This window comes from Neodiprion fabricii, chromosome 4 (genome assembly GCF_021155785.1).
Source record: "Neodiprion fabricii isolate iyNeoFabr1 chromosome 4, iyNeoFabr1.1, whole genome shotgun sequence".
Taxonomy (NCBI): domain Eukaryota; kingdom Metazoa; phylum Arthropoda; class Insecta; order Hymenoptera; family Diprionidae; genus Neodiprion; species Neodiprion fabricii.
The window spans coordinates 35001277-35028651 of record NC_060242.1 but is presented as its reverse complement, the minus strand read 5'-3'; the positions used below and the strand labels follow the sequence as shown (position 1 = coordinate 35028651).

At 43.4% G+C, this 27375-nt stretch overlaps 1 protein-coding gene across 3 annotated transcripts in view; it reads right to left on the bottom strand.

Moving 5' to 3' along the window:
* LOC124179850 (serine/threonine-protein kinase BRSK2) overlaps nucleotides 1-19350 on the bottom strand; it is a 31172-nt gene extending 11822 nt beyond the window's left edge. For all 3 annotated transcript variants that reach the window (XM_046564655.1, XM_046564657.1, XM_046564656.1), the window contains exons 1-4: nucleotides 18287-19350; nucleotides 4081-4261; nucleotides 3545-3685; nucleotides 924-1074 (exon numbers count right to left, since the gene is read on the bottom strand). In XM_046564655.1, coding sequence (XP_046420611.1) covers nucleotides 924-1074; nucleotides 3545-3685; nucleotides 4081-4261; nucleotides 18287-18386 — 573 coding nt within the window. In that variant the 5' untranslated portion in view covers nucleotides 18387-19350. The remainder of the gene's footprint in view (nucleotides 1-923; nucleotides 1075-3544; nucleotides 3686-4080; nucleotides 4262-18286) is intronic.
* Nucleotides 19351-27375: the final 8025 nt, after the last annotated feature.

Here is a 27375-nt window from a genome sequence, read left to right as displayed (position 1 = left end):
CCCGGATGCAGCTATACCGTAGGATTGTAGAAATTGTTTCTGAAATTACTCATTTAACCTCTTAGCGCTGCTGCCCGGAGACGCGAACCTCTCGATCCGCTCAGGCATCACCATCTTTTGCAATTAGTAACGTATTGTCGACCTTAATATTAAACCTGACGTTATATTTTCTGCGGTCGTTAGAGTGCTGCAGACCTTTCCAAGCTCTTTGTACCTCTATTCATTAGAAACTGAGCCACGTCGATTCATTCCAACATTTTTATCGACGGCTACTTCAAGAAAGTAAGACATGAAATGAAAAGAACAACAGCGAGGAGTTGAAGTGGTTTTATACTTTTTTCGGTTGCTCTCGACGTCTCAGTCCTGCCACTTCCGCTAGTTCAACATCTATATCTGACAACGGTAGAAGTCATAAAACACGAAATTGAGGGGCTCGCTAATACGAAAAACGGTCTCTTAGTGGTTTTTATTTACTTAAAAACGTATCTCCTCCTTCAATACTTCATATCGAGATTCGCCGATTTTTTCGCACATTCTGTTTACTATTTCGAACAACTTCAAGCACGGATTTTACGAAATTCTATTTCATTAAAAAATAACAATTTCGAACACGGCGAAGAGTTTGCCGGAATTATTTTTCTACGTGGGACATCATTTCTTATCCAAAACTATGTATAAAAAAATCAGCAGCCTTTTAGCATATGTGTATCATAGGGCTAGAATAAAATAGGGTCTTCACGTGCGTCTGTAATTCTGGTTTGAATTGTATGCATGTAACAGGAGGGCTTTCAACCCTCATCGATTAATAGACAACCCTCCGATCAGGATTGATGTTAATCCAGTTCACGACACCCGGCTTCTTGGCTGATCGTGAATTAGTTACACATCGAAAGGCATGGCATGCGGCTAATCGTATGACTTACCCTAATTACTTCGGGACAAGCGTAGTGCGGCGATCCACAGCTTGTTTCCAGCATCGAACCCGCCGGCTGGAGCGATGCCATTCCAAAATCCGCTATTTTTATGTTATTCTTTTCATCCAGCAGCAGGTTCTCAGGCTTCAAATCTCTATGACTTCAGGGAGCAGAGAAAAGGAGAAAAAAAAACATTATTCAATTTATCAAATTCACCTAACGCACAAATTGCTTTTCATATTTTCTATAGACTAGCGTTGCAGTAAAGTTAATTAAAGTGGTTCGAAAAGACGGATTAAATGTGCCCGCTGACAGAGCTTTAATCACGATGCGAGGCCTCGCGAGATTTCAAAAGAGTGAAGCGTATTGATCAACCCTGTGCAATATCCGTACCTCAAGTACGGCCAATGTCATTATCAATTCCACTCTGCCTCCGTGGGGAGTTGGGGATACGAATGTTGGATTCAACGTAGATCTGGAAAATTTCCGCGCTCGATTTGCGGAAATATTAAACGCTCGATGCTTACGGATGAATGTTATTCATTCAAATTGAACGAGGAATATAACTGCACAAAAAGTGTCGAGGTGCTTGAATATAGCGTAAAAATCAACCCCGCATCGTCAGACGGATCGTTTCAAAGGATAAAATCAAACAAATGGAGGTTGATTTCCCAGAGGGAGAATCTCCAGTGAAAAGAGGTACGATGGCTACACATCGAAAATCCCTCTTATATATCATAACACGCTATCTCGCATTGATATCCACTACCGGTCGTATATTTCCAGGCGATACTTTGAGTGGTTTGAGAATAGCCGCGGTCACCTTACGCCATAAGTGTTTTTTGAGAAAACAGGCCTTCCCTCGTACAATTCACACGGTAACGTGTTTGTTTTACCGGAATGTTGAATATCTCGGGTAGCATGAACTAAGGCATCACTGAAAGTTCGAAAAAATCAATTTCTCAGCCTTGGATACCCTGAGGTTCACTTTCGCAACGAGGCAATCAGCGCCAATCGATACATCGCGTATAAGTCGTTGTACGCCATGACTGTACCATGATCGTGAATGCGGTTCGGGGGGATACTACATGTGCCGACGAAGCCCAAGTTAAAAGTTGGGTAATAACGAAACGCAGTTTGAAAAATCTTCAGCAAAGTTATTTCCGCCAATAACGATGAACACGAATGAAACAGTATCTCGATTATGTGATCAGAATTAATTTGAGCAAATTTGAATAGCTCAAGATGACATTACGACAATTTGAGAAAAGGTTTCATAATTGAAAGGGTCAAGATGATTAAAACCTGTGTTTGATCCAACTACAACGTTTTTGGCTTCATTTTTTCTCATGGAGATCTCCAGGAATTAACTGAACTCTTTTCACCAAAGTTATCCACAGGTGAATAAAAATAGATTTTTGTGCGTTTTAACTACGACACCATAACGTGAAACTTCTTCAATATCTTTCGAACAATTTCTAACAAAGTAAACTGAAAAACATTCGAATCGTACGAAAAAAATCAGGGTTCCAATCTTAGAACCTCTTCTCAAATTGTTGATATCTTATACTGCGTTACGCGACGTCGCTCAGAATCATTTTTACCACTTAGACAGGAGTGTTGGTTTCATTCGTGGTCACTGTCATCGCGGTGCAATCCCATTGCTGGAGATTTGTTAAACGGTTGTTTCCTTCTTCCGTCAGTTTGACGCAAGTGAGCCCTGGCTGTAAATTGGACTTGAGAAATAAGGAATGGTTATAAGGCGCAGCTGCAGTATCGTCGATGGTCGATGCAGAGGAAGAAGAGGACCATCTCTGGCAACGTTATTTCGCCTGGCAAATCGAATCTACTTCCGTATTTATCCGATCCTCTCGATCCGTTTGCCAACTAGGCCTTGGCCACCTGCCCCCGCACCCTCGTTCTTTTTACACCCGTCGAACCGGGCGAACCCCTTATCGCCCCGCTATTGTTTTACCGTCTCGGTCAGAAGAGTGACGACGGCGAATGGCAGAGCGGACCTTAACCCATTTAGCCTGTATCTATCTGGAGCTCGAGGAGTTGGGTTCGGCACAATGCCTCGCACACTTCCCCATTTACGATCTATTGATTCAGTCTTATTTACCCACTCCTGATGAAGCCCAGTTCGCCAACGGTATCCCGTTCTAACGCAATTATCTTACATTTTTTGAAATCATGTAGCCGTGGGAAGCGGGTCAAGGCGCGTGTTCCTTTCGCACTCCTCAAAGTTTCGAGGGACTCGAGGGAGCCATTGAATCTATACAAAATATCGCGTCACGTACGGGATGGACTTTTTGCCACTTTGCGCCAGGCGCTGTGAGCGAGATAAAAAAACGGGCTCATCGATCATTGAGGATAATTAGGCGGCGGTAGCGTCAAAGAGGATCTCGCACCCTGTTGTGCATACAGGTTGACTGAGTCCAAGTCAGAGCTGTAAAAATGGGGGAACAAACTCTTTTTCAGGAGGTAAAGCGCTGTTTATCGGAACACTTGAGTATTTGGCGTACGGTTTGACAAAGATGAGTTTAGAAGCCAATCGGTTTGATCGATTTGGTACAAACGGAGATCGAGAGAAGGAGAGTTAGGGAAAGTTAGAATTAAGTCCGACTTACCATATACTATGACTGTGGCAAAAGTCTAGGGCGGAAATGATTTGTCGAAAAAATCTCCTCGCCTCCTTAGGCGTCAGCCTTCCCTTCTTGACGAGGTAGTCGAAAAGCTCGCCTCCCGAAACGTGCTCGAGAACGAGATACCTGCGGGTATGGAGATAAGAAATTAATGAACGACTGCTTCCTGCGTGCAAGCTTTTGTTACGTAACGACCAGAGCTGTCGACTGGCGTTGATTCGTCGGCTAAACAAATCTGGTTTCTATCCGTGTCAAGCTCTCTGATTCTGGATGGTTGCTGAATGTCGATCAAAAACAAACGTGATCCAAGCAGCGTGTTTCGCGCAAAGAAAAAGGCTTTATCGCCGGTCCATTTTTAGCCGATCGTTCTTTTTCGCTCTCTGTCGGAGGAGGATAAGGGATCGTGGAGTTGCGCAGGGTAATAAGCGAAGGGATCACCGAGGGTTCAAGGGATTTTTAATCACGGAAAAAGCCCGCCGCCACTGAAGGGCAGCCTGAACGGCGAACTTTTCGACACTTACAAATACTTCTTGTTCTCGTAGACGTCGGAGAGCCCCAAAACGTGAGGATGATCGATCAGCTTCATAATGGCGATTTCTCGTTCCACCTTCATCAGGACCGACTCCGAGAGTTTTTCACGGTTGATGATTTTGATGGCCACCTTCTTACCGAGGACGCAATGAACCCCGAGTTTTACCAGACCTGGAACATCAACGTGTGATAAAAACCGGCCCCGTTCAAGTTGGACGATGAAACGAATGGACATCACATTAGGTTGGTTTATTTGTTAACTTTTGTTTTTTAAGATGCCACTCGAAAAATTTGTGGCAAACGCTGAATAAAAAACTGTCGTAAGACGTGCTGGAAGTAGGAAAGTATTTAGAGGTCGCTACCAATTATTGTAATATTTTTATTTAGTTTGATCAGTACACCTTACGTACTTATGTATACTATATGTTATTTTATTTTTTTCAACGTTTGTCACAAATTTTTTGAGTGACACTTTGGAAAAAAAAACAAAGTTAAAAAATGAACCACCCTACGTGGCATGTATACACTTGAAAACTCTCGCTTGGCTCGCTCATTTGTTTCGATGAAAATTCTCACCACAAGAAGAAATATTTCGCGCGACAAATTGACCAGCTTCAAATAATTCCAGGGTATTCGGACAAGAGCTGATCGCACTTGCGGAACTAACTTGCACGGTTTTACCGAGAGGCTAAACGCTTGTTTGAACTTTCCCGGCAATAAATTGCAGCTTTGAAGGTGAACGGCCTCCGCCCTCATTCCTCGAGCCAATATACTTGCATCTAAGGGGGTGAAAAATAGTCTCACGTGGTTTATTGGACGGCCCGAAAGAATAGTTCGCGGGGAATCGGAGCAAGTTTCCGCATTTTCCTTTTTACGATTCTATCATCGGATCCCCTGTAACTCGCACAGTTTTTCCCAGCGGAATTTTCGCGTGATGCATCGAGTGAAAAATCGGGGCAACGCGAGCGATCAGAGCGCAGGTAAAATATGCAGACGAACGTCATGTTTCTTGCCTCGGAAACCGCGTAATCCTTTCCTTCCATCCCTTCTTTTTCTCTACACCTTTCTTACTTTTCCTCCCTTTACAGGCGAATCAATTCGGCGCCCGGGCATCGCCCGATGAAAAACGGGGGTTGAAAGAAAACAGCTTTTACGTGTTGAGAAAGGAATCCTGCAGGCTTGCGACGTCACGTCTGGGGCAATTAGGCAACCACCATACCTTATAATTCGTTAATTAACGGAGGAAAGTGAGGAATGGCCGATTACTGATGAACTGCTACCACTACACCGCTTTTATTCGATCACCATTTCGAGCCTTCGTGTGTATGTATTTAGCTGTTACGTCTATGGTGAAATCCATTAAATATTAACAGCACGAAAGACGGGCTTCGAACTCTCGTTGATCGCGCCATGAAAATTGAAAATAAATTGGATTTTCAAAAATATTAAATTTCCGTTCAAAGCTGTGAGAAAATTTACATTTCCCATAACAGTTACCACAAAATTCTTGTACCGAAATGTATATCTTTGCGAAATAACGGTTTAAATATTGTCCGAGTAGTCAGAAAATCTGCTACAAGTGACCGTTCGGTGCGTGATCGTAATAAAATTGTAAACGCTGAATCTTCCGTTTATTTCAACGTGACGTGTACCTACTCGGAGAAAATTTTTAATTCGAACCCGACGTATAAACGACGCGAATTCGAGCTTCTCGATCGGCGAGATGCATGCAGGCGGGTTTTCGAATGTCTCCGTAACACTACGTATGCAGAGGAGAGCTATTGATTTCCCCGTCGTCGCTCGACGGCGAACTGGAACGTAGGGATACATAGATTCGTTCCCTGCGGTCGCCGGGATGGACGGACAGGCGGCGATGACGCGAGTGCCAGAAGCACCGACTGCATTTCTGCAGATTAATTGAAATTAACGAGACTTCTATTAGCCCGGTATTTCGGGGAAGGGTAGCCAAGTTTATCAGCCGGGGACAGCGCCTCCATGATCGATCGCATTATACCAACCCTAATACCGCGAGAGTAAATCATTCCACTGCTGCCACGCAGACGTCCTGCGGAGAAACCGATGCCTCTGACGTTTAGGAATTCATTATAAAATCACCCTCGTTTAATATGCCCGATCACGAAGGTCTCCTCAAATTCCCCACCGTCCTGCAGGAATGAATTCTGCGTCTGGCGCGGTCCAACGATTGAAGAGGAGAATTCAAAAATACTGTACCTACATACGTGCCGTTTGAAGAAAAAAAATTTCCTCGGAAAGTAAATATGTACCAAGGCTAATATTCTGCTGGGAAATTTTTTTTTTCTTTTTTTTTCCTGTTTTTTATTCTTTCCTCGAGTGACATTCACAGGCTTTATTAATTTTCCTGTTCAATTCTCGCCTACGCCGATCTGGCATCAAAAATTTTAGCTATCGGTTATGATTGTTTTTCGTCTTACTTTACGCGGTAAGAACTGATGATCTGTAAAATATTAGTCCCGCAACTCTATCGGACATTCAGAGAAAAATTATTCTTCATTTTTCATGTGATACAAAAGTAGTTTCGACTGTGTTGAATTATATTTAAAACGTTTTCGGTGGGACTGATTTTTACCCTTAAAAATCGTCTTTTTCTCGAAGAAACTCTGTATTTACAGATTCCGTGAAAAAAAAATCATTTTCGTTTTTTCCCTATAAAATTTGTGTCTCAATTTTTCGGTAGAACCGAATATTGTAGAATGTTATTCGATGACATGTCTATGAAATAAACTGAAGACACGTGATTCAGCGCTTTACTTTTATAACTCGATATATTTTTTTCCAGAATACATTATTACACATTCTCAATTCCGCAGAATAAATTCAATTCGGTGTAAAATTTGACTAGAAAGCCGATAACGCTAGGGAGATTTACTCCTAAAATCGAATTAACCGATCGGCGCCGATTAATTCTCACGCCAGTATTCGTCGATCGAAATCTGGACGACCCTTGCACAAACAGAGGCGATGGACCGCAGAGCGTCCGATTTGAATTAGATTAGACACCCGCCGTTGGTAACAAACCCCGGGAGATTTGGGGCCCTGTGTAATAGACATTGCAGTCATGCGACGGTCGGTTGGGACTGTTTGACGCGACGGAATCTGTTTCGCACCACTCGCTGCAGTGAATACAGTCGAGTACCTGGTCAGACTCTCTCTCTATCGCCTGCATCCTCCTGGGTGCAGCTATGCGCGTATCGACCTATCAATTCCATATAAATCGTCACGCTGCGTTATGAATTCAATTTGTTCGAGGTAGTCGGCCTTGCCAGCTTCGTTATATTATAGACGTACCCAAGCATATTCGATACTCGCAGTCTGCCACTTGACCTTTTGAGTCATAGTGGTGAGTATTCTTACCACCTATTTTGTATCTATTTATTGTATATTTAGAGAACTTTGAAAACATATTTCTTTGCGGTTTTTTGTTATTTCCGAGAGTATACTGATAGGTTTTCAATACTCGAGAGTAATCATTGCGATACAATGTTAATTATTATCGTTAGAAACACATTGATTGAAAATAAATCGGGAAAATTGAAGGAATAATTCATTTCACAGAAAGTTACCCCTCTGCACATGCACATGTTTTACATAAATTCTAAGTTTTTCGGATCGTCGATGATAAAGCGGATTTAAAAAATTCAAGATGGCGGATCCAATGTGACGAATGAAAATTTCATATTCTATCCAATTTGTAGAAAAAACTCTGTTCAGGAGTTTTTGGAGTCACTGATTACGAATTCGAAATCAGACTTTGAAAATTCTGGATGGCGGATCCAATTAACGACCCCGAAAACTCTTCCATAGAGTTTTTTGACCGGATTCAATTAAATCTGAAATTTTCGTTCGCCATAATGAATTTTTGAAGTCTGATTTCAGATTCGTAATCAGCGAGCCCAAAAACCGTAGAATACTATTTTGTTATAAAATTTGATTTAGTACAATAATGTGTGAATACGATTACGATGTGACTTTGGTTGGGTTTTTTTCCAAAGATGCAAAACACGGAGATTTTACCTCAGAGTTTAAACATCGAAATGCTAATCCTCGTCGTTATAAATTACATACGATGAATCGACCAATTTTATGCCGGGAAAGAGAGATGAATAGAAATATTGTACCTGATCAAATTTTTCACACAGTTTGATGGTTAAAGCGGTATTTGAAAGAAAAAAAATAATCACTCAGAATCTTCTGCCGAACGTGCGATGAATTTTCATACCTGACGGTGTATTTATTATTCTCAGTTCTTATAAGGTTTGCCCGTGAAGCAATGTATACCTATACATATACGCCCGCAGTGGAAAATATGTAGCGTCGATCGATCCCCTAAACTTGGACTCGCACAGATTTAACAGCCAGTTTTACACCGCATATTTTGCGCAAGTACAAATACGGCTGTTAAATAACTGCCATTGCCGTTTCTTTATCCGTCTTCATACCGTCATTTTCGTAATCAAACATCCGGTTGAATCGTGCTTTAAGTTGTAAATTCCTAATTCATTATACACGTAGAACAATAATAAATATGTAAAAGAAACTTGACGGTGAAATTCAAGTTGGTCTCTGCGACTTCGTCTTAATTCCGTGCCATGTTTTAATCTTGGAATATTTTATCAGTCGCTGCAAACTCTTCCTCCGTGGAATTAGTTTGTCTTTCCGGTTGAATCAGGAAATACCTCTTCGCACGCACAATACTTGGGTATATATTTACTTGCCTGTTGAAGTTGTAGATAGATTTGTTCACTGATGCAAATTCACCGAGCTGGTAGGCACGTACAAGTTAGTAGCACGTTTACTGTAGCAAAGCAATTCCAAATGATATTACGCTGGAAGATATGCAACCGAGAGTTGGGTGCTTGTTTACTGGGTAGGGAATTTCGTTCTGCAGAACGCAGGTTATAGACTTTGGTGTTACCAAGTTAGGCGAGTGGTATAACCGGCACGTTGACGCATGTAGAATTTGAAATTCGTACGCGAAATTCACACCGATTCCAAACCCGCGTCGACTAAGTTGAAGAATTTTTTCTCCTCCAGGTTTAGATTAAAATGCAGATTTTCTAGCGGATAGAGAGCAGATTTTATTTTCACTCGGCTCTCTTGATACACACACACACGCACACACGCACACATATATATATATATATACCTACATAGGTATAATGGGAACGAAATTGGCGCTGAATGCCCCTAATCAAGTCTGTAGACGTAATGTAGTAATGCAAAGGGAAAGTGGAGCGAGCGTAATTTCGATCTCTGCAACGATATTTCATAGGCTTAGCGTTGGCGATGAGTATAATAAGAGCTTGCACTTAGGTAGCGGAGATATGCTTTTTCTTTTTCTCTTCCTGGAAGAAGTCGGTGGAAGAAGGAATAATTTGGAACGATATAAAGGGATTTGAGAAGAAGAATAGGATGGGCATTATTCAGGATGGTGCGAAAAAATATGAAAAGAAAAAGTGTATTACGCTCGAGATTCGCAGTTACGTCACGAAGGACCTTGCAGGGACGCCTTCGCCTTCGGTGACGGAATTAATGACGACAAATTACGAAGTTTATAAGAGGCGATGTCGGGCGCCAAGCGGAGAACAAGCGAGTGACGGGAAGAATCGCGATGAGGAAAAGGGAGGGAATGAGAAAAAATAGTTTGAAGCAAAGGTAAGCTCATTGGCTCGGGGAAATTGGCTTAAGACGACCTCTGAAGTCTAAGACAGGCGACGTCCGCGTCGCCGTTGGCATCGTCTTCATCCGCTTAAAGCCCTCCGGTTACCTTCAACGATGGGTGATGCAGGCATGTCGAGCAGCGTACAATCCAGACAATGAAAACGTGCCGCATGATATCCATGCGTAAAAATGGGGAGGCTACGCAGATTCTCGGGGCGCGTTTGAAGTTCAATCGGCCCTGAATTGCAAGTTAAAATAGCCAAAAGAAAACTGTTTTGAACGTTCTTATTCATCCTAATGCGTTCAACTTTTCTCGAACGCGTCGAAATCCTTGCAATTTTTTTACTCCTGTGCTTCGAATTTATTTAACGTTACATATTATTTTGTCAACGTCAGAAACCAGGTACTCGTTGTGCGTGGCAGCAACGACGGCAAGTCCCTCTGTGGTTTAACGAGAGAGTACAAAAGGCGAGTGCCAAAAAATCTCTAGAAATTTTTCAACCTTCATTTTTATTATGAATATTACATTTTACCAGTCTCGAGTGACGAGCACGGGGTGAAAAGAATGAGAAGAATTTGACGAACGTGTATCGCGAACGAAACCGGAGATCTCAAGGATATTTGAAAGCGATGTCGTTACTACAAGGATCAACGGTACGGGTGTACGATGTACTCGTATACCTACGCAAAGGGCGGATGGCTGATGCAGAGCTACGCCAAACGAAGCGAGGAGGCAAAAATGAGGGGCAAAAAAACTGAAAGACGGGGTAAGGTAGAGGGAATTTCATAAATATATTTGCATCGCGCGGTAAATTCGCGTCTCTTGAGCGTAGCGGGTTGAACTATACGATCTCTTCAACACCGAGACTGAAAATTACGTCCGCTTTGCATATAATAACATCGGTTGCGAAGAACCGGCGATTTTAAACATTCATACTTTTTTCATTATCGCTTTGAATCGTAGCCGCGCGAGTGTTGATTGATTAGATACAGCATTCGCAACATTTCTTTCCCCACACTCATTGATTCGGATTAGAAAAAGGATTCAAAACGTCAGACGAAATGATTCAGGACGCTGTCTGTTGTGCTTTTGAAGAGCAGCGATATTAAGAACTCCGCAGTGTGGAGGGCGAAAATTATATCGGAATGCCAGGACCGACTGAGACTCTAATCCCAGTGCGGACTTGGCAGACTTTGCTCGGTTCGATGGAGAGCGTCGATCAGAGAGCGGAAATTCATGGAATTTTCAGAGTATAAAGTTTAAACTCCGAGAGAAGTCCGCGGGAAGCTTTACAGTGGATTGCAGGCTCACTTCAATTTTACCTCTGGAATATTCCTCCAAGAGGCAAATTCGCTCTAAGTGTATGTACGGGTAATTCAGACCGTGAACGAGGCAGATTTTCCATAATTCCGCGTATCCGCTAAGGAAAAAGGCTAACCGAGCCCGAAATTCGCCAGGGCAAAGTAATTGCGGCATCGTTGAAATCGCCCCGGCTTCGTCCTAGAATTTTCCAAATTCGCTCGTATCCATTCCTCCCTGCATCCCGCCGGGATTTTAGGTGGTGAAAACGCAACACGGTGACGTATCCGAAAGGGATATCGAGTGTCCGATTCACAGCTGAAAAACTCCCTCCGAACGATCGGCATTCGGCCAAACGAGTACCGAGGCCGCGTTCCGTTTCTCGTATAAAGCCGAATACCTTCCTACACCTATTTCCCATTCGCAATCGCAAATATTCCACTCCGATATTCGAGGTGGGCGAGAGGAGCTCGTTTCTCCATCGATTTCTCACTCGTATCCAGATACATGTAGGTGTATCATCTTCCCATGTGCCCACTTTACATACTTAGACGCCAAGAAACGTCTCTTCGGTCGTTCAGATTTTTGAAATACAAGGAGATGTCATCCGAATTACAGAGGCAATATTCGAGGCTAAATCTATGACCAAAACACTTCCAAATAGTGACTCGTTACCTTCGTCAAGCTGCTTAAAAAATATTTTGAAAAATTAACGATTCTTCAATGGTATCGGACGGAGGATCTCTCGGTATGGTGGATAATTTTTTTCAACCGCACAAGATTGAAGATTCCTAACTGTGAATCTATTTTCATGTATTACGAGAAATGGCGTCGTTAAGGTAAATCAAAACTGGCCAGTCTGGAATTATCGTACAGAAGAATTTTTGTTGTCAATTCGGAAGTTCAATATCAAATAGTGTTAGGTTGACACCAAATCATAGTCAATAAAAATGCACAGCGCATTTGTCTGGCAGTATTGGAAAAGGATGTGTTTTCGTCAGCAATAACAATTTCGTGAGCAAAAATGTAGTTCGATCGTTTAACCGACGGTTTAAAGTTCATCCTTTTTCTTTACCATGGCACAGTTGGAATTTCGAGAAGCCAATTCCCTGCATCCAGAGGATTAGTTTGTGGAATCATTAAAATTAAGAAAAAGTTGTCGAACAATAACGGAATAGGTTATACAGGTAAGCAGATTGGCTATTATAGGCGTGAAAAAACGCTGCGACGAGGAACGAAGGAACTCGTTTTCTAGTCTGTTCATTAATTTCATCTCTCCGGTAGAATGTCCGCTTGCGAATGGCTATACACTGTGGATCTGGGGTGAATATACGGACATACGGAGAATCGAAATATAGGCGTACACACGTTCCTGACCTGAATTCCCGCGGGGAAAAACGTCCTTCGGTAAACACAGCCGATATGTACACACACATACCTAAGCGTGTGTAATATCTCGGCGTACACGTACGTGTTATACGATCCCTGCAGAGGTGAACTGGATCACCGGGTAAAAATTGAGCTCATCGATTTTCGAAGAAATTATCGTGATCCTGGGGATTGAACGCCACGCGTTCAATTCCGTGTCGTTTTACCCCCGAGCGAAATTAGCGCAGTTTAATATAAACAGGCTCAGAAAACGACGACGAACTGCGATCCGAGGGTCACGGCGTTTCTCCGAGTCTGTCCATTGATTTCCTGTCTCTGCCTGCCCGACGAATAAGCCGGGAATACGAATCGGGAAGTAGACATTCCGGACGACGTGAATAGCAGGGGATGACAAAAAAACGCGGTTTAATATACGCGGATGCGTCGGGATTCCGGAATATCCACGATAATCTCCGAAATTCGAGAGGTTCTCTTCCCGGAAAAATTCCTTGCGACGTTATTTATTTCTTTTTTTTTCACTTTCTTTCTTTCTTTTTATTCGTTTAAGAGGGGATTCTAGTTTGAGTGCTTGTATTTTTACCTCATTTTCTAGAATTTTTTTCTCAAAATCTATAACGACTTTCAGGATTCGGTTTTCTGTGGTCAATTATACAGAATTTGAACTATATAAGTAATATAAAATTTATTGCAAAATATTACAAACCGGTGGCTGTAGGCATTTAGCGTAAAAAGTTTCATTTTTGCTGTTTGACGTCATTTTTGAAGTTCCAGGTGTCTTAAGCAGTAAATTCAAAAGGATTATTAGACTATGGTCCCAAGTATAGTATTTTCATTTGATTCGATGGAAATTATTTAAGGGGCAATATTGTGGCCAAAAAAAACGTGAAAACGTGAGAGTTCAACTTTAAGGCTATGCGAATTTGTGGATTTTTGAAATATTGACTTGACTGTAGTTCGTACCATATCCATACCCATAACCTTTTATAATCCTTTTATACTATAAACTTATATATATACTATAGACTATAACTTCAAAAATCACATCAAACATCAAAAAACACATCATCTACGCTGCTGTGCCTACAATCGACATTTTGTAATATTTCGCAATAAATTTTTTTAGAAGATGGTTCAAATTATATATTATCTACCATAAAAACTCGGGTCCCAAAATTGATCATAAATTTTGCTAAAAAAAATTCTAGAACATAAGGTAAAAAAACAAACGGTCATACTAGAATCGAAAGATATGAGGGTTGACAAAGGCTGGGGAAAGGACCAACGTATCCATTACTTTGCGTCTATCTCACGAGGCAAAATTGTGGCGTTTTCAAATGTTGGGGAATTTTGATGAACCGTTCCAGCCGTGGTGACGCGGGTTGGCTTCTAGCAGACATCTTTCGTGTGTTCAGAGCAATAAAACTACAACTGCCGCCACAGGCGATATCGTCGCTCTATGTAATTATTCTCCTGGCGCAATTGTCATTTCCGCATTCGTGTCAAGTCAGCTGGAATCTAACACTGACAAATAACTGAACTTTAAAACGCACGTAGATGTCTTTTTCTTCTTACGAGAGTTAAATTCCTCTCCTCTCTTTCCTCTACCAAAGACTTAACACTGTCAGTATCAGGTGTTGGTCGTATCTGCATGAAACTCACGTATACATGTTTAAACAACTGATACTATAGAGTGTGCAGAGGCAAAATTAATCAAGTATTTTCGACGTATAAATGGGTACTTGGCGTGATTCTCGCAGTGTGGCGAACAGCCTCTCAAGGTAGCTGCGATTGAGGATAATCGACTAACAAGTTTCAGCGAATATACCCTCAAGAAAACAAAAATTTATAAATTACAAATGAAATAATCGATTGATGCTCAGAGGAGGTTGGGAATACCCTTTAATTACGGAAGAATTGAAAATACTTGTGTACGAGAAACGGAAACGATGCGTGTTTCTTCCGTTGTTGAAAGTGACCAGTGTGATTAATGAAAACGCGAAAAATTGTGGTCCGTCCATTGTCAATATCAGATGCAGTAAATCGAAAAAATGCTTATCAAACCAATCTCGTAAATCAGGCACTTTCGACCATTTTACAGTTACAAATCCGAGCCAAGTATTCTAACGACAGTCTCAGACCCCCTTCTCCAAGTTGGAGAACGAATTTTCAAACTTTACACCACCGATCGCGGGTCATAAATTCGTTTGTCCGACTGAGCGAATCTGGCTCGAGATTATATAAATCCAGAGACTGACACACTTTCTGTAACACGGATAACTTTTGCCCATTTCTGCAGCAACGACTGAGCTGAAAAAATGCAGTGCTGACAAGCGGTTGTACAGGGTGAGAGGCAAGTTGAGCAAAGGTGGAAGGGAACATCGCGGGGCTTCGGCAACTCACGTACAGGGTGTCGTACGCGGAGTAAGAACGAAGGGTTAATCGTTAAGTCGTCCGTATCGAAAGGCATTAGCATCGGTATTGCGCGTATTACTCGAAGAGCGTGGCCCACCGTTCGAGAAATTGAAGAGATGGCATACAGGAAACCCTAGGAAAACGCGTGCTTCCGCCGGCTGATCCATTTTAAACCCGCATCACGCGTGGCGTCGCTTCAGCGACTACAGCGATTCGCGAAACGCGGACTCGGATTCGGATTCAAAGATAGACCTGCACGATCCAAGTCCGATATTGGAGAACACGCACACTTCCAAGGGCGCCTACACGGAAATTACACCGTCGCGTATTCCCCGAGAAAGGCATTTCCATCCTTCATCCACTTTTCCACAGCTGCGTCGATCCAGCAGCCCGAGATGCCTACATCTGTTACACCCCTGACAAGCATCCCCGTTTGCCCCCGAGATATCCGTCTCAAACATGGTCTCAAAGGCACGACTCGTGTTTCTACCCCGAAGGTAATTTGTTTTTACCTGCTTTATCTTCCACCATCTCCCCGCGTTTCGGGCCCTCGACTATTGTTCCCTTCGACTCACGAACCTCGGGCTGTTCAATTATTTTCATACTTTAACGGTAGTGCACGTTCGGAGCTTTAGGTGAAATTGAAAATTGTCAAGCCGGGAAATTCTCCGATTCCAAAAGTCGCGCCGTTGCACGCATTCCTGCCCTGAAACCACTCGTGATTGTCAGTCCTGCGAAGGGCTCCAATCTGGCAGGAACCACCTTTCGTAGCTGGAATGGTTCGCGATCTGTTCAATGCGAGTGCCAGTTTAAAAGGCCAATTTGCGCCCGACCATATACGGAGTTTCGTTCGCATCCCTTAACGTGCCCATCTCAAGCCGAGATTTGCCGTTTCCACCCGCTGCTAAAGTCGGTTCAGTTTAATGGTCCGATTTCCTGTGTAATACGAGCTGCCGGATGCGCAGGATACGCGAAACAGTTGTAGGGTAGTTGCGACATTTGTGGCTATGGTACCGTTTGTGGCCCATCTTCGTAAAACGCTGTATTTATTAATCTTACAGCAGTTAATCTCTTCGATCACACGATTCGTGACTAGAGTCCGACTTCGAGAGAGCTTTGAGCAAAAGTTTTCAACAGTGGCCACATTCTGTTGTTTGAAAATCAGTGTTCACATAGATCAAAGTACCCGGTCCAACCATTTTTTACCACAATCGCAGACTCCACACAATGAATATGGCCGTAACTGGAACTTAGGTTTCCAAACCCGATACATCTGCACTGATAGTAACCTCCCCCATTTAATACCGAGGAACTTGACGTCTTCATCCTATGACCGAGTTGACGCTCTGTCGACGAGAAGAGTTTTATGACGTTTGCAGAGTGTTCCGGCTGCCGTGGCAGCTTGTACCGACGGAATTGACGAGTCTCGTACTAGTTTTAACGATGGACTTGTTTCACTCCCTAATCAATAAGCCAGAGAAGAATTATTTTTCCTTTTTTCGACTCTCGGCATCCTTTCTGGCCGCGTCTTTGCGGCGCAATAAAAGTAACAATACACCGAGTGACTTGATTGTAATATCGAAGAAGTCGAATTGTCCGCGACGGTGTGACGGGGCATAAAACGGATGGGGCTTACCGAACTGCTTGAAAATATATTATCTACAGAACATTATTTTTGTACTGCGTGGTGGAGCTTCCGGTCCTATTTGTCGGCGAGAAGTCATGGGATACGGTTTAAACCACGAGCTTCTGCATTCTTTCGATCCATCAAGTGGAAAATGGCCGTGTTACCGTAGTTGAGACTACTCTACGCTATGAATCTGCGCTTCGCATCATGTCGAGTAAATTACCATTTGAGAGAATTGTTGTTGAAAGCAAAGACGAAGAGTAGGAGACATTTTTCACAATTATATCCCTATCACCTCGCGTTGGGGAACACCTTGGCGGCACTAGGAGAGGGCGAAATTTGAAGGTCGTTTGTTCTCCCGCCCGGAAATTGCAGCACACCCTCGAAAAATTAAGTAATTTATAAACAGGGTGTTTTAATCGAGATTAACGACTTAAGACTCTTATATACGGTGCTGAAAATGCGTGGATATAATTTAGTACGTTTAATTACGGACAGGTGAATTATATGAGTATACGATTAAATGCGTGAAACGTTGGACTTTGGTTTTTCAATCACTTTTTATTCGCTGATCTTTCCGAGATTCTAAGGTCAATTCTAGTCAGCTTCTTCGACGCGAACTTCAATCAATATTCTATTCTTTACCGTTGCAAAGTGTGAATCGAGATAAATCTTCAACGCCCGCTACTGTGAAACTCCGTTTTTCCTTTTTCCACTCATCAGTGATAAGTTATTCGGTCTTCGACTCCATCACACCGCGTTTGAAAGCGCCCTCGGTGTGGTGAAAAGCAAAAAATTCTACGATGAGAATGATTTACCGCTGGTGTGATATTGTTACAAAGGGTAGAATCACCAGTTTCGCTCCCCTTTCTAATCATCTGGTAGTCTTCATAGATAAAAGACTTGTAAGAGCTCTCGTATGCTATAAAATGAATAATGTCGCTGCGTCAACCAACATTATTCTAAAAACAGTCCTGTTTCATACTTGAAACCGAAAACACGTATCGCTATTAAACACATTTTGCCCATGTTTTAATTTCTGCCTGTCTTGGTCGCTTCTTTAACACTGTGTTACAATATATATGTTCATACACGTATTTCCACTTATTACGCAGGTGAAAATCTTCACGGTTATATGTTCAACTCCAGAAATTACGTCAGCGACGACTTGTAAATACGGCACAACCGAAAGATCTCTCTTTCTTCTCGGAAAACGAGGAAAATACCGAAAGATAACTTGTGTTGGTAAAAAATCTGAGTTAAGAGACCGAGAAACAACCTACTAAACCAGACTTTTTGCTGAGGCAGCTGTCCTAAGTAGTTCTGTTCTATTTTGATTGGCGCTTCTAATGGCCAGAACTTGTTCCAAATGCTGTTAGCGAAGAGAAGAAAAACTTTTTGGAAAATCGGGGGTGGCAGAAGCGCGAGGCAAAAATACTGCTGGCAAGCCGAAACTCGCCGGATTCGAGTCCGACTGTGTCTACTGGCATCGCCGCAGGGTCACTCAGTGGTAATTGAACGGTGTTCGCCGGTCGAGCGACCTTGACGAAGCCAATTACTTACTGACCCCGCCAAATCGGTCGCTAGTCCGATTTGAAAGGTAGTTTTAGTGTAAAATTTTGAATGGCCGTTCCGAGATCCTTCACTTCAAATACGAGTGGGAAGGACATTTGGAAGGAAGAACTTGTCCGAGCATTTTGGCGACGAGTTTCAACTTGGTTCCGACGAATCGTTCGATACGTTCTTTATCGCGCTGAAATATACCAACCCGTCTGTCCCTTTCCCAGCGTTTTTTCCAGGCGGTAAGGCCCAACGTATTGCTGGGCCTCCTGGGTGTTGGGCCCGACAGGACTCTCCTTGCCCTGCATGTCGGATGCAGCACTGCTAAACCACGAACCGGAACCACGACTCGGTGTAACTCAGTATTCTTTCCTCACTTCCATCGCTCGAACACGTTTCTCGTCACCTTTTACTACTTTTTCCGCTTCCCCTTCGTCTTTGTCTTCTTCGTTTTTTTTTCTTCTTTTTTTTATTTTCAGCAGGCTAATTCGTCGAATTTAATTTATCACTTTCGCGAAATTTACTACTTTGACAATCGGCCAATCTTCCCGGCGGAATTGTCACACTGGTAATAACGGGTATCGGATGTCACGTAGGATGAAAGTCGGTTTCTGTCGTAGCGAAGATTCGCGCCCGAGTCACAATTCATTTTTCGACAATTTTAATCTATCCTTTTTCTTCACGGAGTGTCTTTTCTTTATTTTCATATTGCACGCTCTATACGTATCGTACCTGATTTTTCACCCGTGTACGAATAGTGTGTTCCCGGCGCTGTAAAAGAGGCAAAGAAGTTTAAAAAACGAAAAATCGCGTAACGAGTACCTGGTGTACAGTGACTGAAATTTCCCCCGGGAAATTAGCACCAAAAAATCCCGGCACTGGGACAGTCCGTGCAGGTTTAACAAATCGTTCGCGAATTCAACCCGCCGCACTAGGATGCAGCCTCGTCCGTTGCATTAATTTCCGAGGGCACTAAACAGCACTACATGCACACCTCGTTGATCAGAGACACTCGAGCCGCGATCTCCACGCTCCGACGCCATTGTAAAACAATAACTCGGAACAACATTAGGGAAATAAAACGGAGTCATCTCCGACGCGGCTGCCTCGGGGTAATCGGCACCCTCGGATCGCGGGGCGCTAGATTAATTTTCATCTTTTCTTATTCGCACCAGTTTATTTGTTTTTATATTTTATCCCGCACGCTCCCCGAGCCGAATATTTCACGTTCGCGTTTCCGTCGAGGCACTCGCGACTCGAAGCGGAGCTGACACGGCCAGCGGCGCTCCCCGTTCGATTATGTGGCTGTCGGGGTGCGCACGCAACAACCCCTCGCAGTATCAACCCCACTGCAGGCCTGTAAGGTGTCTTGGTGTCTTGGTGTCGAGGGTGGCGGCGCGCCGAGTCCGGTGGGTAAAACCCCGGAACCCCCGTCAGGGTTCGACTCCGTGCTAAGCGTTGCGAAACTGCACGCGACACGAATTGCTCTGCCCCAAAAAAATCAGCCAATTTCGAATGAAAATACTCTACGGGCGAACGATTTTCAGCCTATTCGATCGCTCTGCTTCTCCTTTCTTGGCTACAAATAATATGCTCGTCGTGCCGCAGGGTGTTTGAATGATACGATTTTTTTGTCATCAAAGATATAATATATGTGGAACAACGGTTAAGACATCCCCGAATTTTTTAAAGCTCGAAACGTTTATCTTTGTCTAACGTTGACACTTTTTGTGTCATTTTACGTACGGACTATACTTTGAGAATCGTGTTCAGGAATGTTTTAGAAACTTATCGCGTATAACCATGACGATTCGACAACGTCATAATTCTCGCGTTGAAATCAATAATTTCTTCTCTTGCACAAATGTGAGCTGAATATTACATCGAAGACAAGGAATGGATTCTTTTTTTTAACTTTTAGGGTCAAATTTATAAACTGCAATGCGGCCAAGTCCAATTAAAACAGCTTTTTTGCATAACAAAACAGGTCCATTTTGTTCCGCGCTCACCGCAATTGATTCGCAATGAAATTCCCTCAATATTTATAAAATCTACAGAAACATAAACGATTCAACCCCTTTTCAAGCCATCCTCCTGGGCAAGGAGATCAGGGAATATGAAGCAGACGTTAATTGAAGATTTCTCATATTTTACAAAAGAAAGAAGAGAAGAAAAAGAGGGTAAAAAAGAAAACCTTAAACAATCCGGATGATTATTCATGAGACCGAAAATAGCTTCAATATTTCACGAATTTCCTTCTTATCGTGGAATCTCCGATGTTCTCCGCGTTCGGTTATTCAGCTATTGATGAGGGCGCGCCTGGGTCTGCAGGTACCTTCTATTAATCGCTCCTAATCATCGCGAGCTGCCTCGAGTCTTCCCCCAAGCCCCAGAGGGAGAGAAATACACATAGAGAGAAAGAGAGAGAGTGATAGGGGGGGGGGGGGAGAAAGTAGCTTGCGTCTTGTCGTGTATAACACCATGATTCACGATGGTTTCAAAACAACCCCCGTCAGTCCCCGCATTATGCTGCGCTCGAAGCGCGCTCGAAGGATAATGGAAAAAAAATATACTCCCCGCACATTTCAGCCCTCTCACCGAAGCAACGATACTCTAATATCACCCCGACACTGTCGCCAAGAATCACACGTCGGGTAAGTGTCGTAATATTGCAAAACGAAAACATGAACGATTGGAAAAAACCGAGAGTTCCTAACCGCTGCAACCGATTTTAAATCTTTCGCAAAACTTTGATCGTGATCTCGTAGATTTTCTTCTCATGTCATATTCAGCATCTTGTGCAGAAATCACGCTCTGCACGACCCAGCTGGGGGTCAAAGGGTACCGCATCAATCTAACGTCGACTGCATCTGACCTGTGAAGGTTTATACAATAAGAGTTGAAGTTCGAGAACGTTGGTGCATAAGAAAGTAGACGAGGATCGTCTTTGTCGCGAATGTGTCAACGGAACGCCTATCGCTGTATGATAAATCTGCTTGAGATGCGATGATGAATCGTCGGGAGATTGTGTCCGACGTACGTCTGACGTTTGACACACTTTCCATATCCCGAGCAAGGTATCGGTAATTGGCAATTAACTTGCGAGAGGTTTTCGAGCCGCGAATGGAATCTGTTCAAATCGTTACTCAGGCTGTGTGGACTAATTTCAGCAGGATTAGTTCTGTTTTACAATCAGTCCAATCTTGTGTGTGCCGATCTGACATAATCCGTGTATTCATTTCTGCAGTTCATCTCTTATCTCTTAACTTGACTGATCCTCGGGCTGTTTGCAATCCGTTTCTGAAACTGTTTCTATACATCTTGGGCTCGTCTCTTCCCCGCAACGAAAAGCTGCTGACAAATAAGTAAACAAGCGCACCACGCCGGGGGCAAGTCATGTCAGTCTGACAACAGTGTCTTATTGGGGAAAACGTTACGCTTTTCGAGGTTCGTCGTCGACTCTCCAAAGTAACTGGTAATAAAAGTCCTTTTTTTGTACCCAGGTACATTTGACAATACCTGCAGGTAATTAGGGTAGCTGTTTCTAGGTACAAAATGTAGAGTAACTTTTACAACTTTGGGTGTTCGTTCAAACTCCATTTATCCATCGTCGGGAGTTGAAAAATGGTGAGGTAAAAGAACCGAACGGTTAGATTCAACCTCCGTGACGCATAATCTTGCGAGAGTTCTCCTTTAAGGAGAATGTACAATTTTTCCACAACCATGGAACCATTCTCGTCGCCAACCTCGCTTGGACTCGAATGAAAAATTATTTGAAAAAGGGAATTGAGCTCGAGAAACCGGACGTCTATTTGTACGGGTCGTGCGATTTTTTTGGGTAATTGAGAACGAGTGTGGTTCGAAACGAGGGTGAGAAATCGGAGTGCTTAAACTTCTTCATCGAGAGAATTTTGGGATTCGCGCGCTGATGAGTGTTGAAAATTTCCTTACCGTATACGAGGACCGTTTCAAACGTTCGTTTTTCCCGTAACGACCAACTGACAACGACATCGCAACGTTTTACGGAAATACGAGGAGCGTGAAGAGAGACGGGCGAAAATCATCGGAAGCGGGGGACGATTACTCTCTCTAGCCTTCTCTACAACCAGCTGTAATACCTTCGCCTCGTCCGTTGCTGTATTACTTTTTGTTATACAGGCATCGCGATTCCGTCCGATTGTTGAATTTGGAACTTGACGCGTTCTCGCTACTTCACTCCGAGTTACTTCGAGTTCGACGAATCGTTAGAACGTTTCACTCACCATCCCCTCGTCAAAGCGGACAAGGTATCCATTTTCCACGATTATACCCTCGTTGGATATTATTCTGGAAAGGAATCCTCGGCTCCTTTCTATATTCTCGTCAGTTCGAGTCAACCGCATAGCGAACAACGCAAATTTGAATAAGTCATCGGCAGTGTCCGTGACATCGGACAGTGACTTACTCTGTCGGTAGCAGCGTTTCAAGTTTAGACGTTTCGATCATGAATGCTGGGAAGGGGTGCGCCGGTGCATGGTAGGGTGTCCATGGATTATTCAGGCTGGAATCCGGGCGAACCCTGCAGCGTTAGAGGGGCTGAGATGTGACTTAACCATTTAGTATTCAGCGCATTTCATTATTAATGCCATAAAGTGCACCTTCCCCGTATGCGTGTACGTTACACGCTGACGACCGGCACAATGACGAGTTTAAAAGGACTTTACGCTTGTGCGTGAGGACAGAAGCCGGTCGATCCATTGCCCAATGAATTATCACTGCGAGAGAAGAAACTGAGAACTAATTTCCGTCTTCAACGTGGTCATCGCCACTGGTAATTACAGAGTTGGAAAAGATCGGATCTGAGCCTAACTGAAACAGGCTAAAAGATGTCTTAAAGCGGAGAGTCTTCCGAGTAGATTCATTCAACTTTTAAACCCTGTAAAGCTTCTCGAGATTCTGTCCCGCGATGAGAGGAACTCTCTGTAACAGACTGAAACTGTTCACCTTGGGCGTCTTTTAATTTCGCCTCGGGTTAAAAGTTTTAAACGGTTTTCCTAGACTTCGCCGAGGTTCGCAGGAGCAACGTTTTGCCGGATATACGTATATATTCGACTTTTCACCTATCAGTTGGAGGGCGAAATAAAGTTGAGCCCTAGGTGTAAACCCGATTCAATATTGCGGAATCCTGCCGTCCTGCAGGCCCGTCGGCTCGATATCATCGCGTTTTCGAAGCTTATGGAGAAGCTGAGTTTCGAACTGTTATTATTAAAGCTTGCCCCGGTCGGACCGGCTTTTTCTTATTATTATATCTTGAAACTTTCTTCTCCGCTGCTACGAACGGCCTCCCGATAAACCTTTCCGGGGCTTATGAACAACACCGAAAGCTGGAGCACCAAGCGAGGAAGTAAAAATCCCTGTAAGACAACAGGCCTCTGGTTACACTTTCCACTCAGATAATTGACCATTAATAGCAATCAGCTATTCACTCACCGTTGAAGACCTTGACTCTAAAATCAGTGCACGAAGACCTGCAACTTGGCCCAACTTGATTCCTGGGCTCGCTTGACGTCGCAATGTCAGCGTTGATCGGTACAAACGTTCGCGAGCATCCCGGACCGGCCAAGTTTCCATCCTTTTTCAATTTCCACCGTCATTTCCGAGGCGCTACATTGAGAACACCCGTCGTTGGGTCGCGAATGCAATGCGGAGGGAGCGAGAGACTCGAGCCAAGCGCCAGTCGGCTGAAGAAGGAGGGGATTGTCGGGCACGAGCTTATACTACAGTCGAGGAAGGAGCAGGGAATAAGGGATCGATATACGGGGGCGAAAGGAACACAAGAACCGTCCGACAAAAGACGGCTCCTTAGGGAGGCTTCTTACAGCCTATGTATGCTCCGCTTGAATATACACCCACACCTTGCCGAGGCGTAAGAAGGTAGCTATGCAAATATCCTAGCGCACCTACGTCCTTCTATGCGCATGCTATCAAAGTCCTCATACATAGTCATTATTTTTGCCTTCTATGTCCCTCGAGGGCGGCTTCGATAGGAAAACTCGACTTCATCATCGCTCGATGAAATAATTCCGGATGATCTGATTATCTGGCTATTAGTTATTGATCTTGGGAAAACTTTTTTCTCCCTTTCAACTGGACGTGAAATCGTGACGGTTGATTTTACCCTCTTCGACTCTAAGTAATATCAGCTTGAGCAAAGGTAGGTTTTCAGTTGAATTTTTCACGGTGAACTGATCGATGGGTTTGTGATTTTTGAAAGTTAGTCTCGATTATCCCCCGCATCGGTGTCGGCCTCTTCGGTAAATTGAACCAAGAGAAATCGGGTAATAATTATTGTATGTACGGTCATCGCGTATTGTTGAATATTAGCTTGATAAATGGTTTGATCATTTTGACTTAACTGAATAGAGTCTCATACGTCGAGGCAAGTATATACGTGCTTGGTCAATGAAAAGGCTGTACCCATGGGGACGTCTCTCGAGATAAACTTGCCTCCCGAATACGTAGGTCATTTGTCTTCCGGCCTGGTAGACGGATTTCACGGGGACCACCAAAAGCTTGGAAATTCATCACCGTTATTGCGAATTGAGAAAGTAACATTGAGCGCAACTGACCTGCAATCTTGTGCAAAAATTTTTGTCAAAGAATGCCACGAATTATAATATCGAAGATTTTTTCCCACGAACAAATAGGAGGTCCTCGTATTTTTCCCCGTTTAAAATTTAACTCGTGTGAGAAAAACGATGTTCTAAGATTTTGACTGACAGCGTTATGAATACAAATGTGAAACTTTCTTACTCTCGAATGTTATGTCATGAGACTGCAACAAAAAAATGTAGGCACCGTGAAAGACGAGCCCCTCTTGTCGCGGGGGTATTGGAATCGAATTACTTAAGGAACGACAAGTAAAAACGTGAGAATCATTCGCCTTCGCGTATCGTACGAGAATTCAACCGGTGAAGAATGTCAGAGGTCGCATGAATAAGGTCGACGAGGTGTTCGGTTTGGCGAGGGGGGGGGGGGGGGGGGGTGAAGGGGGTTAAAATACGCCCGACTCGTTCGTTGCTCGGGACTTTTGGCATCATGCAAATGCAACGAAACCTCGCGAATCGTTTTCGGAATTGTTAGCGGCTTGCCTGCCTCGATCTTGGAAATTCCACGGCCTGGAGAACATTCCGATTCTTCCCGGTTTTCCGTATACTCAACAGGCCCGATTTTCCATCTTCTCGTAAATTAATCTCGACGATATATTCGCCCGAAAGTTTGAACGAGGGTTCACCGATATGGCAGCGTGTGCTGCTCGCGTTGAGAATTATTCATTAAATTAATTGTATAACAAAGTTAGCCAAGCGAAATGACAAGATGCGAATAAACAGAACGGAGGCCAAAGAGATATAAGAAGCTGAGGCAAAGGTCGGGGGTGTGAGGGGGTGAGGCGGAAATGGAAAGCCGCGAGTTGCAGGAAGGCAGACGCGGCGGAAAAGCTACGGGAGAAATAAGTTTTCCTACTCCGGGAGGAGCTCAAAGAGTCCTTTCGTCGAAAGAAGGGAAGAACGATGCGATTCGTACAATATAGCTGCCCCCCTGCTCTGCAGCCTTCCATCCCATCGAGGAAGGTGCTCTCATTGGAGAGGGGCACGGTCAAGTGCCATTGTCGGGAAAGTATCGTGGACGAAATGATGAAAAAAATATAATAAAAAATGATGTCACAAAGGTGGAAGGGTTGTGGCCAAAGACAGTCTAGTTGAATGTGTGGTTAAAACGAGATCCTATATAACGCGAAAGAAAATTTGAGAGCCACCGTTTTCAATGGAAAAAAAGGAGAAACGGATAACCGTATTGTATGTACATGGCATTTTGAGAAGCATGACAAACCGGGAGGTATAAAAAAAAAGGGGTGAAATTTTTTTGCGTCTCCGATCTGTAATAATGCAAGAGATTGACGTCGAGCGGGTATCGAAACCTGACTTTGTCCCGAAGACGAGTTAACCTCCACCGCGAGAACTTGGAGGAGACTAAAATATTCATCCCTTGTCGAAACGGTACCTTTCTAATGCCGCGAGACGTAGCGCTCTTACTTCTTAGGCAGATTTCTCAGAAGCTCAGGATTCCGTGGTGGATTTCCGGTTTATAAGAAGAACGGTAGAATCCCCCGAAGGATAAACAAAGGTAAGAAAGAAGGAGAAAAAGTCAAAAGATAAAACTTTTTTTTCGCAATGTTTTATTTACACGGAAAAGAAGCAGCTGGGCAAAATCGAAGGGTCAGAGTGGGACGTCGAAAGCCGCAACCTAGAGGGAGATACCGATCAACTGGACCGAGAATATATGTAATGACAATCAGGATGAAGGCCCGTTTCAATATCCGGAAAACGGTCGAACGAATCTGAAAGCGGAGCAAGTCTGTGGATAGAATTGAAAAAAAAAAAAATATGGGAACGCAACAACTTTATCGGCACGTATCGGATGAGAATACAACCTCGATACCTTGAATGGTCGCGTGACTGTGCAAAGGACTGATTGAAAAAGGCTGAAATCGCGTGTACCTACATTGTTCGGCAAAAGAAGACTTTGCCACGATAGTAAGTTGGAGTGTTGATGGCGAAAACCGCGCCCTTGAACCCTGCAAGAATTTGGAACTAGGGCACAGCCCCTCAGAGAGAAGAAGGAAGGGTGATTCTAAGTTGAAGAGGGATGATTCTGTAGTAAGAAGGGGATGAGCCTGCCATTTCAACGAATTGTTCTCCCTCGACTTGATTGCCGCTTATTAATTCCAGCAGGTATTGTTCGTCCGCGTTGCTCACCTTGGTCTGCCATGATGGAGACGTTTAGAACCTTTCTCGAGTTTCGCGCGGCGATGATTAGATTGCGAAAATTACGACTTGGAAAAATTGAGGAAACGCAAACGCAGATGAAGCTTAAAGGATTTTACATACGAGTGGACGGCTAAGAAAAAGGGTACATTTTGGCAAATTATATCCAACGTTACCTCAAAACTTACTTTAAGGTTGGAGATAATATTCTTGGATAGTATAGTATCTACTTACCATGATTCTATTTTTTTAACTATCATATTTTTGTTTGATGATTAAATTAAAGAACACTGAAATTTTTTACGAAAAATCGAATTTCAATCCTAAATGATCGCCATTTTGCGGGGGGAAAATTCTCGTACGTGGGAAAAAAGATAAACTAGCCAAGAATACTTTCTCCAAATTCTAAATGAATCGGTTGATCCGTCTTCGATATATCGTAGGTGTCGTAAAACATGTCAACGAGCAAAACGATTGACGTTATTGTGCATAA